The 14,126-nt window shown below is 44.3% G+C and overlaps 1 protein-coding gene across 11 annotated transcripts in view; it reads right to left on the minus strand.

Annotated features, from left to right (window-relative positions):
* Positions 1-832: 832 nt before the first annotated feature.
* Positions 833-14,126, minus strand: part of TMCC2 (transmembrane and coiled-coil domain family 2) — a 109,480-nt gene continuing 96,186 nt past the window's right edge. For all 11 annotated transcript variants that reach the window (XM_081193445.1, XM_081193448.1, XM_081193449.1 and 8 more), the window contains 3 exons: positions 13,065-13,999; positions 5,252-5,387; positions 833-4,668 (listed from right to left, as the gene is read on the minus strand). In XM_081193445.1, the coding sequence (XP_081049571.1) occupies positions 4,357-4,668; positions 5,252-5,387; positions 13,065-13,999 (1,383 nt within the window). In that variant the 3' untranslated portion in view covers positions 833-4,356. The remainder of the gene's footprint in view (positions 4,669-5,251; positions 5,388-13,064; positions 14,000-14,126) is intronic.

Raw genomic sequence — 14,126 nt, forward strand, 5'->3', positions numbered from 1 at the left:
GAATAAAGGACTTTTCTTATGCCAGTGTTTTAAAATTCTTTATTTGAAAAAAAAAATAATGGAAAAATATAGTGAAATGAAATCAGAGCTTCCTTTGAATGGGCTTCCCAATGGAAAACAAACATAATATCAAAGGGTAAGGGGCAGGACAAGATTCAAGCATACGTAATAAATACAGTCAAACAGTATAAGAAGAGGGTTATGCCATGGAGTGGGCTTGGGTGCCCTCTGTGACAGAAGACCACAAACCTTGCCGATTCATGCCTGTCACGAGGGCTAGAAACTTAGCACTCTAAAACCTTATGGAACCACTAGCACCCAATTCACAAGGAACACCTTTCATGCCAAACTATATGATTGCAACATGTGAAAAATGCCAACCACAATTTTCCAGTCACAAGTCCATTGGATAAATCAAGCCCTCCTTCTGCTAGGGCAGCACTGCAAGTGACAGCATCGCCCTATCAAGTGTCAAATGTTGCTTTAACTAATCCATTACATTTATATGGATACGATAGGCATGACCAATGGCATCAAACAGTCCTAAACTAATTTTGATTTAGGCTTCCCATGAAAACACAGTATGTGGCCACAGGCCACACCTATTCTCGATAAGGCAGGAGGGGTGGGACAAAGATACTATATCAGTTGAATTTAGATCAGTAAATAAATCATGCAGTCATGATTCTAAGGCCACAAAGGACTATTGCAATTGTTTGCTTCTGGTGCACACAAGCATGGGAAAATGTTACCCAGCTGTTCTTACACCAGTCAACGTTCGCAAGGACTATTCAATTGATTACATCAAAACACAAGCGTCTGGTGTTGTGTGTGTGTGTGTGTGTGTGTGTGTGTGTAACCCATGAGCATAAATAGGCCAGTAATAAAAACAAAAATCCTAGCTGACTATGCTCTCCTCTTGCTCTGCAAAGCCTGCATGGGAACCCTCATCTAGCCCCATTTATATGTTTTAGAAGCTGAGCACAACAGCATCCTCTTTAGCTCTCCACTTCAAGACTAACCTGCTGCAGCAAGATGCATCTCTTAGTCATTACTTGGTGACAGGGGTTGGGTCAGGAATAGTGCAAGGTCAGAACTAAAGAGGAAAGCACAAATCCTGCACCTCAGTTACACTTTCACTGTAGATTTTGGCCAAAATCTGTTTCATTTTATATTCTGGAACAGTTTTTTGTTTGTTATTGAACTCTCTTTTCCAACTCATACAACATTCATCCTGACAACATTAAATAAATTATCCATGCACATTGCACTAGAAAACCAGCTCCTCCTATAACTGGGCAGGGAAGGCAAGTTGATTTTCTGACTCGTGAAAATATACAAAATAAATAGATGTATACAAGAAAAGTTGAGAGCCTTCACATCTCCTGGGGTTATTAAAGGCAGATCACAAATGTTACTTACATATGATGGAATTTTGACGACAGAGGCTTCCTTAGCAAAGAGGGGGATACATTCCAGAGGTTATGCCTCAAGCCACCATTCCATTTTAGGTGCCAGGGGGAGTAACATGTAGGCTCTCAAGAGCCAAGATCAGGTGCTTGGGTTGGAAAACCTGTCACCTAGACTATGATTATGCCTTATGGACATCCTCAGAGAAGCAAAAATAAAATAAAAATGTTTCATGTAATAAAGAGCAGATCTGCAGGCAGAACCAGAATAAAGGGAGTAGATAACCACTCTGCCAGGCTATTTTGCATTTAACAGTCATAAGGAGGAACATTTCAGCAGATAAAGCTGTTCTTGTTGTACTGTCACTGGGGTGGGAGCTGACCTGCCAAAATTCTCTCTTCTTGTCCTGTACTGTAATTGACAGCTCTTGGATCTTAAGATTTTACACCACAGCCATCGGCCATAGATGAAAGCATCATAAAGTGCATATCCTCATGGGTTTGAGCAATATCAGAAGATATCAGATATTGTATTGTAACGAAACACATTCCTTTTCTCTTTCTACAAAACCGTTTGGCATCCGCCCAAAGTTCTCACCGAAGCAAAACTTGCGCAAGCTTGACCTTAATCACATCTAAGGCTAAATTTACACATGCAACAGAATGAGGGGGTGAAGTCCTGCGAAGTACAGCAGATTGTATAACTCAGGCTGCAGGTGAATCATGTTTTTGAAAACCCTATGTAAAAATGACTCTTGCAAGCAGAAACCTAGCAAGGCATAGAAGGGAGCCTCTTTTAGACAGCCTTCTGTCTGCTATCCTGAGTTTCTGCTTTCAGGAATGTTGTTTTTAACATAAACAAGCAATCAAAAATATAACCCTACACTTAGACACACCACCCATGACACTGAATTGAGAAGAGGCTATTCCACCACCTTAAGACTCTGCCACTTCACTTTGCGACACATATAAATCAAGCTTGAGTTTTGTACTGAAAACCTTGATTCTAGTCCATTGATTACACACTATCTTTACTGCATGGGGTGGGCATCATCTGTGGCACTTTTCAATCCAGCCTACAGCCTCTCCTTCTTTCCCCACCCCCATTTTTTTAAAAATTACATCCACATGCAACTGAGACTCCCCCCCCCCCCAAAGCCTAATTGCCATGTGGGGGGTATTTGTGGGAGGTGACAACTGGGGAGTGAAGGCTTAAATCCTACTCTCTCTGTCCTCCCCCATAGACGTTTTTTGTGGAAGGAGGGCAGGGTGAGAGAGGAGAGAAAAGGGAGCAAGAGAGAATGGAGAGTCTATGTATGTAGGGGGAGTGTGGATGAAAGAGAGGAAGTGTGGGGTAAATGGGGGATTGATAGAGGGCAAGTGGGTGCAAACGTGGGGGTGACTGCAGGCCCAACTAGAATTTACCTTGGGGAGGGAGAGCGTCTCTACCCATGACTTACAGTTTCCCTTAAATAACCACCTGAATTCAACTTACAGTAAGCTTCTCTTTTGCTGGCAACAGCAATTATTTTTTGGCAAATATTATATTAATAACTCCTCACCCAGATCATTTCATCTTAAACCTTTTAAAATGTGCTTTAAAACGTGCCATACAGTTTTGCTGTAAAATAAAATGCTTTGGACAATAGCAGGTGTGAATAAATAAGCAGTTGAAATAAACATTGAAGAAATATGTCAGGAGTTTAAGAGCAGAAGTGATCAGTTAGTTGGTTTTTCTTCTTTTGTGAGGAAACCTCCACTAAGGGCCTGATACTGCATACGATGGCTGCTTCTTTGTCTGCTTTAAAAAAACTACAATAATGTACTATTAATAGAATCACTTCAATATGAAGATGGAGGATTGTCTCTTGGAGCAAGTAATGAGCAAAATTTCTACTGGTGAAATTTGAGGAAGCATTGCCAAATTCAAATAGAGACTCACTAATTTTGCATGGACTATTCAACCATTTTAAAACCATGTTCTATTTTCTCTAGGTACACAGGAGATGTGAAGGCAGCTGAATTTTCACACAATACTTGATTTAGAAAAAGGAACCCACTGTAAATCAATAAATTAACACACACACACATACACATTTGCAAAGATTGTAAGATTCGCAGGTGCACTGTCAGAATTTCTCATTTAGTCCCTGAAGATATCAAACAAAAGCAAAAATAAATAAATAAAACAAAGCCAACCAAAAATGCTGAACTTGCACCAGAGTGGTAGATTCTTTCCCCCCTTCGATCTTGTCTCCACTGGGCAAAACTGAACAGGTGAAACAACCCAGCCAAATCCATAATCACATCAAGTCCATCATAAGAAAGATGCCCAGGTGCGCTTCTGGCACATCAGCTGTTCTGCAGGAATGGAAAGTAAAGTAGCCATGTGACTTGGATAAACTGGTGTGATATGTACATCATTCTGCTCCATGAAATCTGTGCATGTTTCTAAGGGGCATCAGTTTTAAGAAAAAGAAAAAAGTTCATCTTCAGTGTTGAACCGTTGTCTTCATATGTAGAAATAAGCCTTTTATCATCCTTCTCAGGCAGAAAAACACCCCGCAAAAAACGCTTTCTGGAGACTGGCGTTCTGCAGCTCTGCAAACAAAGCTTTGCAATCGCCCTCACTTCCTTTGTTTGCTTTGAAAGAAAAGGCTAAGGATTCTTCCGGACTTCATTTGCTTTCCCGCAACCCCTTGCAAAGGCATCCTGGAAGAGGGACTTATTCAGCCTCTCACAAGCTCAGATGCAGCTACACTCCCTACGGCTGAGAGATGGTGTTGGATGTGAATAAAGTTGGCTGTGCAGGGAAAGAGCGAGTGAGGATTACATACTCTGTATAGACAAAGGAACTGAGTTGCAAGGTCTCCTCGTTCTCTCTCCTTCTCTACATGAAAAAAAACCCGAAACACCCTGCAGCCCCGATACCTGGCTGCCAAGAGAATCAGCTAGGGAGCAGCACGTGTTCCAGAAGATAAGTGATGGAGTCCCAGTGCTTCCAGAGGAGGAAGAGAAAAACCACTAGCAGGGTGGTGCTCAGGAGACGCATGCGGGTCTTCATCAAGGGTGTGATGAAACTGGCAATGGTGGAGACAAAGACCAGCAGCACAGCCATCAAGGCCAATATGACGTTGATGAATTTGCCTAGCAGGGCCCGGGCATTGGCATTCTCCACCCCTTCCAGCTGCACCACCTGTTGCTGCTGCTGCTGAAGTTCCAGCTTGGTGACACGAGTCAGGCAGGATTCCACAGCCTCCTGCAGGGGAAAGAGAAAAAGGACCAGTGTTAGCTTAGCTGAGGGATCACAGCTGTGTTAGAACATCTGCACTGCATGCTGAGAGTACCAGAGAGTACCAGAAGGGCTATGAGTTGGGGCAAACAATAACTAGCCTAGATGGACATACAGTGTGACTTATAAGGCAGATTCCAAGGTTCCTGTGAAAGCTGTGGCACATCTACTGATCTTGAGCCCTTCTACGATCTAGGGACAAGAGGGAACGGATTGCAGACTAGCAATCTAAAGCTAAGATCCATAGACAAATTCTCAGTTCTTCAGATGCAAGTCTCATTCCTCTCCTCCTACATCTTTTCAGTTCTCTAGTCTTATCAGTGCCAAACATCCACGCTCAGAGAATGATCTGTAGGAATATACCACAGTTCTAGTGTTGCAGGTCTGGTCCTGAGCTCTGCCTGTATAGCAGATCAGCTAGGATTTGTATTTATATGTAAGCCGTTCTATGTTTTTAGGAGGGAGACTGAATATGTGGAAAGAATAAATACCCAATAGGGAGGGGAAGATGTCAGGCCAGCTGTACAAGCATCCCTATGGATTCCCATACCTGAATGTCTCTGGCCCTCTCATAGGACTGGTAAGCCACCTTCTCCTCCATGCTGGCCAGCTCCTGTTTGAGATTGGTCATTTCATTCTGGTGGAGCTCTGTCAGGTCATTCAGCTGCTCTTCCAAGCGTTCATATCTGTGTAGCGGGAGAGGGGGAAACACATGCAGTGGGTGAGAATTTGGAGCTGGAGAAGTCAGGGAAGCTCATTGTATTCAGGTGTGGGTATGAGCTTTGGGGGCTCAAAATGCTGGTGTCAAAGAAAACATGAACTTTTCAAATCCCTTAATTTTTCCTCTGGCTGAGATTTCCTTAATCTCCTACACCAATCCTTCCCAATTCCCAAACTCCTCTCTCTCCTCAAGACTCACCAGCTAGAATTAGCAGAGGCATCCAGGGAGTAGGAATGAGGGATCTCTGTCTATTCCCCTCCTGAGTAGCAATGACAGCAGTGCTACATCTCTAATGGACTATCAAACCTTTCAAGTTCCAGAGAGATAGGCGAGAAGAGACAGCGCTCACTTCTCCCATTTTCTCATGTGCCGCTGCTACTGGCTGATAAATCCTCAAGGGGAAGAGGAAGGGAAGGATGTTCTGAGTTCATTGGCGATGAACTTGCCAATGCTAATGAAAACACCAGCCCACAAACAACACCCAACTTTAACTTTCCTTGGAGCTGAACAACCATTTAAGAACACTGACAGCTGACTAAATAATATCCTGCTTTTCAGTCTTGACAGGTTCACAAAGATGATTAGAATGTACTTAGAAATAGTGTACAGTGGTACTCGGGTTACATACGCTTCAGGTTACATACGCTTCAGGTTACAGACTCCGCTAACCTAGAAATAGTGCTTCAGGTTAAGAACTTTGCTTCAGGATGAGAACAGAAATTGTGCTCCGGTGGCGCAGCAGCAGCAGGAGGCCCCATTAGCTAAAGTGGTGCTTCAGGTTAAGAACAGATTCAGGTTAAGAACGGACCTCCGGAACGAATTAAGTACTTAACCCAAGGTACCACTGTATGTATGCCAGAGTCTTTCTGTCCTTAGCAGCTGATGTAACAATCCATGTTCCAGTCTCTTCCCTCTTGAGTAAAAAGCCAGCAGGAGCTATAGATGGTCTCAGGGGATGGCGGAAGGTAATGCCAGTCCACAGAAGCAGCTGCTCCAGGGAGTACTCTACATGGTGAAAGCATTTAATGATATATTTTCTCTACTTTCCAAGAGACCGGATTTCCTCTTATATCCCTATGAAACGTCCCTGCCTCGTTCCTTCAGGATGTTGCTATATCCTTGACAGTCAAGCAGAACAGAAAGGGAAGTGTAATTTAACTGTGCACAGTTAAACCACTATGGAAGCAAACTCACTGCAACTGCAACCCAATTATAGCCCCTTCTCTGGGACTGTCTGAGGTCAGATTTGCACAATGCTGGTTGGCCAACCCTTGTGTTAGATCAGAAAACAGCCTCCGCAGAGCAAGGCTGTGCCCCAGGATGACTGGCTGTCATCTGTACAAGCAGGAGCAGCTGGCAGGGAAAGTAGGGCAGAGTTGCCTACCCAATGCCACTTACCTCTACCACTTACCCAAGTGGGGGAGGTAGGCAGTGGGCAGCTCAGTGTGGGCGCAGAAACAGGTGCATCAGATTGGCTCAGCTGCTGTGCCTGCAATGGGCTCCTCACTGCCTTGTCTTTCCCTCTACTGGGAGCCAATAGTGATACGTGGCTCTGGCAATCTTCCTCCTCCTCCTCCTCCACTTAAATTTTAAGTGCAACCCCCCCCCCAAAAAAATGGGGGGGGTCCTTTAGCAAGTAAAAAGGAACCTTCTGGCACTCTGTGTGTTATGGCATCAGCCTTTGTAGACTGGAATATATATGTCTACATGGATTCAGAGGAAAGAAAATGTAAAAAGTAGCATGAAAGGGACAGGAAACATGAAAGTGCACTCTGGACAATTCTATATATAAAGCTTAAATGAATAAGCACAGCGATATCTGGCCACTCAAAATAGGAAGTAACTGAAAATAACAGATAAATGTGTTTGTGGGAGGGGGCATTACTGGTTCATGTTTCTTCTTCTTCTTGATTTTTTTAAAGTATTTTGTACTTTTATATTGCACTTTTATGTTGCGAACTCCCCTGAGATTCTATCAGCAGCCAGTCCAGTTGAATTCTGTACATGGAATGTGGGAGTGGAAGATGAAGTCCTGCTCCTCACCTAAAGGAACAAAACATCTTGGGCTACCCCTGGATCACCACGGAAAACTATGCTTCAAAACATGTTCCCATTTCCACCGCTTAACCTTATATAGCATTAAACCAAGCCAGTGACTTGTCTATTGCACTGAAATAGAAAATAAAAGAAAAACAAACAGCAGAACTCAAAAGCAAATGGCAAGTTAAATATAGCAATAAAAAAGGAACTGAATAAAATCATTGCATGAGCGGCTTGGCTCTTCATAATAACTTTTCTTTAGAATACTGAGCAGAACTATGAAATACAAGGGAGGGGCAACCGCTTGGTGAAAGAGCACATGCTTTGTCCAGTCCCTTAGATCTCCAGGATTGGAGGGGGTTGGGAGGGGCAAAGATCAGGTGGCATGGGATGCTGCTAGCCAGAGGAAATAGTGGAATCAATGGACAAACATCTGACCTAGGGCAAGAAGGTAGCTTCCTACATTCTTGCAACAGAGGAAGATGTCAACAAGGAATTGGATTGTGTTTCATATTTGGCTGTCAGACAGCTGTGGGAAGAACCAATTTGACAGTGGATGCCCCTCTGAAGAGCTATTGTGATGATTACCTCTGGGTAAACCAGCCAAAGGGCTACATGTCCTGAATGTTACATTGATACTCATGGAACCATATCCCATCACCTCATTTTATTGAGGAGGCCATCTAAGAAGACATCAGATTTCACTGAACATTTTAGATTTAGATTTAGATAAATTTATTGTCATTGTCCGTATATACACAGTATACACAACAACGAAAATCAAACACCCACCCAAAGACCGGGTGTTAGGCTTATTGTCCTAAGTACAACTAAATGATTACTTGCAATGCTTTGTTTCTTAACATCTCATTCCTGTGCCCCGTGCAGTATGCTTTAAGGCAGCCTTCCCCATCCAGAGACCCTCAAAATATTTTGGACTACAACTCCAATCATCCCCAGTTGGTGGTGGCCAAATTTCTATCAGTGGTTCTATCATTTGAAAGCAGAGGGCATCAATCCTACATATGGTGTTTGTCACAAACAGCAACCTGCAGCTCCCCCGCTCAAGATGAGACCCTTTTGTAAAGGGCTTTCAGGCAGCCCCCTCCTCTCTTCTTTGAGCTGCTGGAAATCAGAGGCTCAAACCAGATTGCTGGACTGCTTAAAACTGTGCAGGATTTAACTCCGATCATCAGCTGATGAGTGGGGATTAAATCTTGCTGCTTTGGCTGCAGGAGCCTGTTCTGTAGGTGTGTGCAGTCAATATGAGATTTAACTCTGCCTTCCCAACCAACAGTTGACGCCACCAGTGATATCAGCTGGTGGGTAGATGGACATGGTTTAACCACCTGAAGCAAGGAGGACTGTTTCTAGGGCACTGCCTAAGGTTATGTGCTCTTTTATATATACATGAGTTGTCTTCCGCACAATCCAATGCATCCGGAGGGCACCAGGTCGATGCAGGCTGCTCTAAGCTGAAATTGTGTGCTGCTGGTAGAGTTTTGGTTTCCACTAAGTTTCATATAGATCAGGGGTCAGCAAGGTTTATCTTGCCTGGGCTGGATCGGTCCCACAGAGATCTCTCCGTGGGCCAGATCGCGTATGTGTGTGAGCATGCATGCCCACGATTTTCAGCATCTGCACGTGCACTGACGCAATTTTCAGCACAACGGGAGCAAGTCCCCGTGCTGCGCCGGTTTAGTGCAGCACACAAGCAGGTGGCTTGGTTTGGGGGCGGCTTGTGGGCCGGTCAAACAACCTCCACAGGCCGCTTCTGGCCCATGGGCCTTAGGTTGCTGACCCCTGATATAGATAGTTTAATGCTTCTTTTTAGAACTGTTATTTTGTATTTAAGGTTTCAGAGTTTTTATTATTATGCTGTACATCACCCAACTCCATTAGTTATTGAGGAACTAATAAGGATTGTACTGGCCTTATTATGCCTTTGTTACTCACATTTTATTGCGTTATTTTCTTTTGGTAAACAAAGCTGGAAATATGTTTGAAGCGTTGTATTAAAAAAACTTATAACTGATAGATAGATAAAGAAATAAGTCCCAATGCATCTAGCGGAGTTGATTCCCGAATAAATGTCATTCAACTTTGGGGGTGAGGGGGAGATGAGGAAAAAAGTCGTGGGGCTTAAAGAAAAAAATATTTCAGGTCTAACGTACTTCAGAATAATTCTTTCCCTGGAAGGCATGTTTTGAACAGCAATTTCTATCAAGTGGATAACCTATTCTATAAGAGTTACTGTAGTGTAGGTGTGAGGAACATTTGGCCCTCCAGATGTTGCTGAACCACAGCTTCTTTCAATGCCAGCAAGCAGTGCCAATGGGAAGGGGTGGTAGTTGTACGTCAGCAACATGTGGAGACCAAATGTTCCTCACACCTGCATTAGTGGTTTATGCATTTGGTGGAAGCTGCCACTGAAAATGTGGCTTGGATGAAGGATTATTTCAGAACTTTTCAGGCCTGAAATAAATCTCTCTCTCTCTCTGGAACACCTGCAGTTCCTTCCTCTTTTCTCCCCACCTCTTTCCTGGTTTGGTGGTCACTATTCAATTGCAATCTAAAGGTTTTTCTCAGCCCTTCAAATGGGATACATGTGGGTGAGTGGAAAACAAATGAGAAGGGGGGGGGTGTCTCTTCTGAAACAATCCTGCCTTTGGGAACAATGAGTTTTGTTTCCATCCCTGCTGTCACTGATAATTGCCTTCCAGGATATTTTGAGATATTTTCCAGCTTCTGGGGAAAAAAACCCCAAACAGCAGGGGGTGGGGAGCATCAAATACCAGTGTAGGACAAAATGGACATCCAAAATAAATGAGGACACAGATAAGCACTTCAAACAATCAAACACACACACATCTAGTGAATGCATGTGGGGAGAAGAGGGCTCGTGGTGATGAGCCCCTCCCTGACCTACATATGCTCACTAGACTAGTGTTCTTCAGGTTGGGTCCTCAGATGTTGGGCTACAGCTCTCAGCATCCTCAGCTAACTTAGCCAATAGTCAGGGGTGATGGGAGATGTAGTCTAATAAATACAAGGAACCTGAGGTTGAGGAACACTGCACTAGACTGTCTGTACAATCTCTATGCATATACAAAGGGAAGACAAGTGTGGTAAGGGGCCCTGCACAGCCCCAACTGCATGCAGGAAAACTGTAAGCATACACTTTGTATGCACATGAAGATTGTAAGGTCCAGCGAATTGAGGTAGGATTTGCCACTGCAACCTTGCTTTCCCTGGGCACATTCACTGTATGTACAGCTGGTTGCATGAAACACACTGTGTTCACACTGAAGGCTTATTCACACTTACCTTTCTTCCACTCTTTCCAGGCATGGTCCGCAATCTAAAGCTTTGTGTCCGAGCACCAAACTTGCTCTTTAAAGCTCAGTTGGAGCAAACATCAACCTGCAGAAAACCTGAATTGTTGTTTGCTCCAATTTGGCTTTAAAGAGCAGGCTTTCACAGGAAAAGCTCAGGGCAAAAGAAAATTAAAAAAATCATCGGACATGTAGTGTTAAAGTGTGGACATCTGCCTGGAAATAGTGGGGCAAAAGGTAAGTGTGATTTCAGTAGTAGTATTGGACCAATGTGGAAAACTGATGCATACAGTAACCTGCCTGCAGATTTGTTATGGCCATCTGGGATGAGTGCATGCAGCCTTGGCTGATCCTAATAGGAAACTGGCCCTGTGAGACACTTCTCAGAAAATTGGGAGATGCTTCACTGAGAAAGCACTCGCAGAGACTGTGTGCTATTTATTCTATGGTGACTGGATTATGTGGGAAGATGCCTTATACAAAGTCTGGCTATATGTCCATTTACTCCAGAATTGTCTACTCTGGCTGGCAGCAGCTCACCTAGGACTCACGGTCTTTCTCAGCTCTGCTACTTAGTAGAGATACCAGAGATTGACCTTGGGACCTTCTGCCTGCAAGGCAAGTGCTCATTCACTGACCTACATCATCTCCCCAAAAGTCCAACCAGCCTCCTTCTCTCCATGCCCCCAGCACAGTTGTCTGGGCTTTGAACCAGAGACCTCTGACATTGAGGAAGAGCCATACCCCTAGACCAGGGATGCAGAATGAGTGGTTCCATAGATGTTGCTCAAGTACCTTTCTCATCATCCCTGGCCATTGGGCTAAGATGGCTGGAACTAATGGAAGCTGGAGTCCAGCAACATCTGGGAGGACCACGGTTTCTCCACCCCCGCCCTAACCAGCCCTAGACATGAGAGCTGGTTGGGACCATAAGCCTGCAAGAGACTTCTGCTCCCCACATCTGTGAGAACCATAAACATAGCAACTGCATGCAAGTGTCATCCCAGGACTGAGCCTATGACCCTTCTCTCACAAAAAAAATGGAAACATAATTCTTTCCTCACTGCCTACAATTTTAATGAAGCCCACGGGCAAAAGAGTTCTTGGTCCTTATTTTTCCACCGGTGGAAGAGAAGCAAGAAGCTGGCACTGAGCATTCAGCCAGGAATGCATTTCCTCTTGTGTCTTATAAATAGAAGCAGTTAATAGAGCAGTGTCTTTCTTCTTGAGGAGAACTTACAGTACAGGAAATTCCAGCAGACATCTTCAAAGCTAGTGACAGCTAGGCAGGATTTAAATCATGATTTAAATCACCAGGAAGGAGGACTTATTTGAATCACTTATTTAAAATTCAACTCCCCCCCCATTTGAAATTCAGACATTTCCTGAACAAGCATGCATACTCATGGTTGCTATAGCAATTAAGGCATATTGGTTTGCAACTAAATGGGAGCCTAAATTCAACTAAAGAACATAAATCCAAAAGCTTTGGCCTTCCACCGCAAAATTATTATTGGCTTAGAAAAAAGGAGACAAATTTCTGTTTGGCTCTCTCTCTCTACATAAACATGCAAGGATTAACAAGGAAAATTACTTTCTTGAAGGATAACAAGTGTTATCACATGCATATAATTGTGTTAGGTGTTATCTATTGTTGTTTCTATACGGTTTCTGGTGCTAGGTTGTTGTTTGGTTTGTGTTATCCTGTAAGTTGCCACTTTGGATTTATAAAGAAAAGTGGATAGCTATTTTTAAAAATAAAGAAATACGTACTGTTCTCAGTGGAGCTTACTTCCAGGTAATTGTGCACAGGACTGTGGCCAAAGCAAACAGAACTTTGCAGGAGAAAGAAATAGCAGTATCTGGGGGGAATTAGGAAATGGAAAGCAAATGTCCATGCTGCATGGCTGGTTCTGATATCCCAGAATCCTTTGTGGCTGCTAAATAACTGACTGGATTGAGGTGATAGGCTGAATTCCTCCCTCATTGCCTTATGCTTTGTAGCATCTCATCTCCCCTTCTCTGCCACAGCCTCTTCTAAAGGGAAATTCACTATCAATTTGTTTCTTTGCATAGGAACATAAAGCCTAATTACATTATTTGCCAGCATCTTCATCTATTGTACCCCACAGCATGACCCTTCAAGAGCCACAACATAAAGACGGGCCAGCATGCCCAGTTCCACAAGTCAACGACAATTAAATATGGTGGTTAAGTGTGACAGTTTCCCACTGGGAATTAACAGCAGCACACCCAACAAGTCTTACCTATAACGCTCTTCCTGTAAGCACTGAGTCATATACGTATAGTCTCGCTGTAGCTGGGCCTTGAGGTCTTCCATGGAGTCCTCAAGGTGGGACTGAATGTCCTTAATCTCCCTCAGTTCTTCTATGATGGTCTCAAAATTATAGTGGTGACTGTCCAAGGTGTTAGACTTGGGGCTTCCCAAGCCACCAGCACCCGCCCCCGAGTTGCTACCTGCTGCTGAGCCAGAAGTGGCACTGGAGCACTCATCGTCACTGCCGTATTTGGGACTAGAAACCAGAGTGGCACTGCCACTCAGAGTCCGTGAAGCCTCCTCAGGGTGCCCATCTTCCAGCGTGTCCTTCAAGTGGGCAATGTTGTCCGCACTGCCAAATTTGTTGCGGATCAAGCTAGCAAACTCTCGGGGTTTGGAGACCACAGCTGTGTGGGTGGCTTGAGAAAGGCCTGACAGTCCACCTTTGACACCCTCCACCACTCCGCCTCCAAAGCCACTGATGCTGGAGCGGACATTGGCCCCTACGTCCTTGAGGCCCTGGTGCATATCCCGGAAGACGTCTTTGGGCTGTCGAGAGGGCCCATTTTGTTCAATCTCCTTTAGCTTTTTGTGATAATGTTCAAGCTTCTTGTGCAACTGCGCAATGGTCTGGGCTGACTTCTGGTTCTTCTTCTCAAAGACCTGTTTGATACGAGAGGCCTGCTGCTTGTCGGCGTTGTTAGCTAGCTTCAGGTACTCAGCCACATTGTCATCTCGTGCCTCTTGCTCAACCCTGATCTGCTCGGTGATCTTGAGGATCTTCTGGTGCAGGTGGTCAATGGCAGCCTTTGTCCTCTGCGGGTCTGGGTTGCCATCTGGAACGTCAAGGCAGAAGTTGCCATCAGCATCACCGTGGCTTGTATTGGAAGGCAGGCTGATTTGGCTCACATCCCCTTTATCCAACTGTGGGAGAGGAGAAAGAGCACAGAAAGAGACTTGAGTTAAAAGGCTCTGTTAAATAATGTCATTCCCCGAGACAACACATGATGGCATGAGAGAGAGAAATGGTGATGAACTACCAAAAACAGCT

This window comes from Podarcis bocagei, assembly GCF_964188305.1.
Source record: "Podarcis bocagei genome assembly, chromosome: 5".
Classification (NCBI taxonomy): Eukaryota; Metazoa; Chordata; class Lepidosauria; order Squamata; family Lacertidae; genus Podarcis; species Podarcis bocagei.